This window comes from Pristiophorus japonicus, chromosome 3, assembly GCF_044704955.1.
Source record: "Pristiophorus japonicus isolate sPriJap1 chromosome 3, sPriJap1.hap1, whole genome shotgun sequence".
NCBI classification, from domain to species: Eukaryota; Metazoa; Chordata; class Chondrichthyes; family Pristiophoridae; genus Pristiophorus; species Pristiophorus japonicus.
The window spans coordinates 90938577-90944997 of NC_091979.1; the positions used below are offsets into that span (position 1 = coordinate 90938577).

Below are 6421 nucleotides of genomic sequence, written 5' to 3' on the forward strand. Positions count from 1 at the left end.
TATTCTGCTTATCTTATTTTAAAGTCATGGGGAACAATGATGGTCCATCGTGGAGTGAATTTACCTTGCTTGTCAATCAGAAACTTTGTTGTGTTTATCGACGACAAGAATTTTGATAAAGATACTTATAAAAAGTGGAGTGAAGTCCCCTTCAAGCTGCCCCAATTCGACTACATCAAATATGTTGAAAGTCACAGATAATATTTGTATTGGCATTCTCCATGTTAATTAAACAATGGCGCATTTATCTTACATCTGTATTATGCTGAATATTGATTAACAATTGTGTAAATTATAATCACACAATATGAATGTGTTAATACTGTGTATGTTTGGACTAAAGGCCCTCTTGGTGTGATTTTGTTTTACTCCTAGCTGCTTCTCAAATGTTTGAGATGCTACTGTTGCTGTTGTTACTACATTTTGTAAAATGATGAGGTGATCAGTCCAGTATGCTTGTTTTTTGATTTACTTTAACATTAAGCAGTGCCGAGGTGAAAATGTGAGCTGGAGATGATTAAAGATTATGAAAGAATTATGATCCTATCCTGTGCTACAGAAGCTAACTAGGCTCAGAAATACGGCCATGCGACTGAAAGGTGAGGCCAGAGGCTCCCCAGATATTGGGCCTTAGGCTTCATTATAATGGAGCCACGATAGCCTCAGAGCCGCCTGGTGAAGAGTCATGGAAAGTCTGTCTGCTGCTAGCTTAAGTATATGCTAAATGGGTGTAGGGGTCCTGGGGCTGGGGGTTGCAGGGAACGCAGGGTCAGGGATTGGGGGGGCAGGGTAAGTTAGTTATGGGTTTGGGGGCAGAAACAGATGATCCGGGGTCGCGAGTGGCGCTGATCGGTTCCTTTAATGTGGTGTCTGAAGGAACACACCTGTTCCTCCCGGCTTTACATCAGGTAAATTACATGCCTTCTTTGTTGGCATGCAATCCTAGGGTCTGGTTTCCAAGAGTGATGGAACTGGCTTCTTCAGGGCAAACCAGTCTTGGAGAGGAGAACTCAAATAGGCAATAGGCCCCTTATTTCCACATACAGTGGGCCTAATTCCTGGTTCATGCGTTGGTAAAGGATAACTCTTGTTGCTCCTTACCCAATATAGTGCATGTAACATTTCCGAGCGGAAAGAGCACATGCTTCCTGCCAACATATTGTTGCCTTAGCAGTCTGAGTAGTGCCCGAAAATCGGACGCTGCACAGACCCATTTCTAGGCTTTGGAGTCTGCAGCAGATCTGAACTCAATCTTCAGTCTAACTGCCGTGGAACATAACATGAAGGATTAATACAGTCTCTGGTGGAATAAATGATTGGGACAGAAAGAGGGTGATCCGCAGTGGATTCAACTTATTGCTTCTTCAGCGCTATTAGTAGATCTTTTATGGGAGTGAAAAATTAAATATTTTATGTTCAATAAAAATATCTTTTTGACAGGTGTTTATTTTTCTGTCTTTGTTTCAACATGTCATGAAATCTTATGTTAGTGTTCTCATTTTGACATCATATTTCATTACACCAAAAATCCTCTTTGTCTCTCATATCTCACTTTGCTGTAGATCAGTAGATCAGTAAATGTGCTAGTGGTTTTCTGAGATAACACAGGAGAAGTAGCCAATATTCTGGATTTGAATTAATATTGTGTAAATTATTGATACTGTAGCACAAAACAATTTTCCCTAAAGCTATGAACAAATCGGTGATGATCCAGTTGCAAAACGATTCAAGGCAGTGGGTGACCTTGGCTGGCATAGACAGTGCTGTTCTCCTGCTGGAAGTGGGCTGCCGTTAACATATGTCCACAATTGTTTCCAGAAGTGGGGATGGGGAAGTGCCTTTTGTGATGCTTCCCTCTGTCTCCATAACAACCTCTCCTATATCCTCATCCCCCTTCTCTTATGGAATGAAGGATTCCCATTGCTAATTTAAAAAAAATTAATTCACCGGATGTGGGCGTCGCTGTTATTGCCCATCCTTAAATCCACATCTCCAGTCAAAAACTATACTTTTTGCAGAGCTGACTAAAACAGTAATAACAACTAAAATCAATATGCAGCAAAGTAACAGTACTAGTCATCTCCCAAGCTATTTGAGGCTCCAGACAATACTACTTTTAAATTCAAGAGAGTAGCCATAAACCATGATTTCCTCTCTGCCAGCACCAGTGCATGACCCATTATATTAAAAGGGAGAATTTACTCATAATGGATGTAACTCTCAGCTTCATGTATCAGCCACAGATCTTATAAAAAAAATCTTTGCATGCCTCTATGGGCAGTAGTAATCTGCCAATGCCACAAATCCACAGTGGGACCAGCCCTCCAACAAGAAGTGGCACATAAAACTATCCAGTGAGGTAAGAATAAGAACAACGTACTAGACCAATCTAGTTGCTTAAATCCCTGCTGTTACTGCATTGTGAGCATAGTCGGCCCACTATTTCCCGATCTAAATTCCTTAGTTAGATTACAATAGATGCTTTCTGGCAGCTTCCTAAGGTGCACATTGTAACACACTAATTCAATGGTGATCTCAGCAATACTATCAGTACCAATCACTCAGTTGTTTTCTAGCCTCTCACTATGGCTCAAATGGACAGGTTTCATGTTCCACATTTTTGGAACCACTTCCATATCATTTACTGTGGGAACTATGGTGATATCACCTAAGACAGTCTCACCAAAATTGTGTAGGAAACCTCCCGATAAGTTCTCCTCAGCACAAAACAGGCCTAGCATGAGTCTCCACAACCATTTTACCAAGCAAAAGGACCATCTGTGGCAGGGATGTAGACAGCAAATTTAGCACTGTAGACACTCCTTCCAAATGCAGCACCCTTCTCCTGTGTTTACATTCCTAGGGGTCCAAAACAGAAGAGAGAAATATTTCCTTATGGACGTGTTCAGCTCAAACAGACATAGATAGGGACATAAAAGAGGCAAAAATCCCCCTCCCGCACCTCAAAAACACCAATGATACAGCAGGCATTTGAATACCAAAAGCCAACCATTGGCAGAATCAAGATTTACAGACAGCTACTGGAGATTTAACAGAGAATTTTAAAATTATGAAGCATTTTGACATGGTGAATGGAGAAAGACTATTTCCTCTGGCTGGGGAGTCAGTGACAAGAAGTTATTAATTTAAAATTGTCACTTAAAGTTGAAGAGAAGTTAGGAATTGGAGCTGAGAATACTTTGCTACAGCGGGGGAGAGACCACTTCATCTTTTAAGGGAAACATTGATAATACTTGAAACAAAAGAAAATACACGAGGAGAAAGCAGGACACTAGGATTGGTTTTGGATTATAATAGCTAATAGCCAGCATGGACATGCTTCACCAAATGGCCTCTTTGTGAGCTGTGAACTTCTATTGTTCCATGGTACAGAACCTTGTTAAAACTCACCAGGGAATTTATGATAATGAAAACATAAATAAATTATTATTTTTTGCTGTGTTAATTAAGAAAATGAATTTTAATTTATATAGTACCTTTCACAACCTCAGGGCGTCCCAAAATGTTTCACAGGCAATTAATTATTTTTGAAGCGTAGTCACTGTTGTAATGAAGGGAAACACGGCAGCCAACTTGTGCATAGCAGGGTCCGACAAAACGCATTGAGATAAATGACCAGATAATCTGTTTTAATAATGCTGGTTGTGGGATAAATATAGTCTAGATCACCCAGAGAGATCCCCTAATGTACATAACATTAAGCAGAATACCATTAATGCTGCAATCTGCAACTGATACCCTTGAGGTGGGGGCATTGCCCTGCAACTATGCCTGATTAAGATTTGCAGTCTCCCTAATGACCTGCAAGCAAAGTAGTTAAAGAACATTGAAGAATTTCAACGTCAATGCAGGCAAGGCTCCTGATGACCAGATGCTAGGGAAACTAGGGCCCTTTTGAGCTGGTTCAAAAAACCCAAGTAGGGATATCGGGTTCAAAAAGAATTTGCTCGTGTTGGTATTCCCACGCCAAGTTATTCTGGCTGTCTATTAGCAGATGATGGGCCTCATTCCATTAGGTGTATTTTGTTTTGGGTTGGTATATTTGTTTTAGAATTACATTTGTAATTAAATTGGTCATAGGTTTATCCCCTGACCAGAAGATATATGCAACTGTCACCTCTGCTCCCCCATCATCTCGTGCTAGAATCACAAGGCTTGTTGGCTTATTGCCAATTCCAGACCACATTATCCATCATTAAAAAGCCATGTTTGCAAAGAAATAACATAATCAGTGGGTTAAAATAGTTCACTTGTCCTTTCAGAAGATCCTATCTGTCCTCCTCCCTGCCCCTCCCTCAGTACCAGATATTCCTCTACAGAACTGTTAAAAGAAAAAAACATTTAATTACATTCTCCAACTAAGAAGTCAGCACAACTAGGCCAAGAGAAAAGCTATGCAGAAATTACACCCACTACAAACATGAAGGATTCATGGAAAATATGTCAATTAGAGCAAGTGGCACTCAGACGCCACCTGAGACTAGAAAAATAACAAGCAATCTGGATCTGATTTCTAAAAGACCCTGAACAGCATGTCTTGCAGGGAATGATGTTTCCTTACCAACAAAGTATGTTTGAGTTTGATACATTGCTTCACCAAAACAAATAATTCACTGAAAGGCTTCGATTTTAACTCCATCACCAGCTTTTGGACATATGGATAGGGAGGCAAATGGGAGACTCTCGCTGCTCCAGAAATGAAGCAAAGGCTATTTTAACTCCCAGGCCTCATTTGAATGCAATGGGCGAGAAGTCGGTGTGAAACAGCGGAAAGACGGGCAACCTTAGAACACCCACTGACACAAGGTAGGTGGCAAGATCCTTCTTTATGAGGGTCGTGCGTTCAGGAGGGGAGGTGGGTATGCGGCAGGAGAGGCTTAAGCTTTCCTTGTGTGGTCTGAGGTCCTTGTTGAAGAGGTGAGAACAGAGAGCAGAGTTCGCTTTCCACAGCCCTGGAGAAGAGTTGCTGAGCTTGTCAGTTCAAAGACCATCACTCCCAGGTTCTGCACTCAATGCAGGAAAAAGTCCAATGACCTGGCTAAAGTAGCATGGGTGAATACAGCTCTTTTCTCTGTCTTTGTATAACACCTGGCAACAGCACTGCCCTCAGCATTCTGAAGACTTCCCTCCCCTGTGTTACATCCTTCTCCACTAATCACAGGGGGTCACTGTAGACCTCTCCTTCACATTCCAAACACATCTCCTTTTGCTGCCAGGAATTCCTCTGATGACGCCTTTCTCACTTCACACTCCAGCCATTTCTCCCCATTGAAAACCTTTCCCATTCTACTTGCAAACCTGTTGCTTCTCATTCTTAGCATATGCACCACATGAAGCAGCCCCACACACATGAATATTCCTTCTCAATAGCCACCCAGTACCTCTCTCCCTCTGTTTCTGCAGAAAAAGAATGGCTCACAACACTAGGGAGAGGACAAGAGGAGGACCATCCAACATCCAGGCCCAAAGCAAGATGGAGCAGGGCAGCGAGAATTTCATCTGAGGGCTTAATTGAGCAGAGAACCATGCAAACGTACAAAAATGTTGGATAGGAAAAAACCAACTGGTCCATCTAGCCTGTCATATACAGTTGTGATGCCTTATGCACCATGACACAGACTCTACCTACCTACTAAGAGCGATGTAATCTTTTATGAGGTTTCCTTTACATCAGGAAATCACACATTTAACCAAGTTGACAAAGTCATGTTACATAGTGAAGTCGGTCATCTGCTTCTAAATAGCCTGTCAATTGCAATGTTAACTCTTGTTCCTTTATTTTCTCCTTCTCAGCACCTGCAGCCTGTCAAGGAGGATTTGGAGATGCTGCACCATCAGGGGCTCCATCCTTCCCAAGCGCCAGCACAGAGATTGGCATCCCAGGTGGGTTAGAGGAGTCTGTACTTGGTGAAGCACCCAACATGATTGAGCAGGGCAGGGTCTACTGGAAAATACAGGAGTCAGATTGCTGGAGGATAAACTCATCATCAAGCTCTGTTGAGGGGGACACAGATGCTAAATTTAAGTCCCAGCCTTCAAAAAAAAAACTCCTTTTGGCACACATGCAATTGTATGATGTATGGGAAAGCCCGCAATAAAGTTGCAATACAATGTCTGAAAGGTTAGCGAAGTCTGTTTCCAGTTTGTGTGTCATTCTGTCTTAAGGCATCAGCACTCTGCAGTCTACCATGGAGCATGTGGCCACCTCCATCGATGCAGTGGCTGGACTCTCACACCAAGAGTCTATAACCGTCATTTTGCAGGTTTGCTGGAAACTTAAACTGCTGCCATTCAGTCTGTGGGCTCCAACTTCTGTGCCATCTTGGATAGGCTGATGGGCCACATGGATATGGGCTTTAAAAATAACACAATCAATTCTTAAACATATTGCTATATATGT

The 6421-nt window shown here is 42.0% G+C and overlaps 1 protein-coding gene across 1 annotated transcript in view; it reads left to right on the top strand.

Annotated features, from left to right (window-relative positions):
* Positions 1-744, top strand: part of ifih1 (interferon induced with helicase C domain 1) — a 189647-nt gene extending 188903 nt beyond the window's left edge. Inside the window, exon 16 of the mRNA XM_070875538.1 lies at positions 25-744. Coding sequence (XP_070731639.1) covers positions 25-201 — 177 coding nt within the window. The 3' untranslated portion in view covers positions 202-744. The remainder of the gene's footprint in view (positions 1-24) is intronic.
* The last annotated feature ends 5677 nt before the right edge of the window (positions 745-6421 follow it).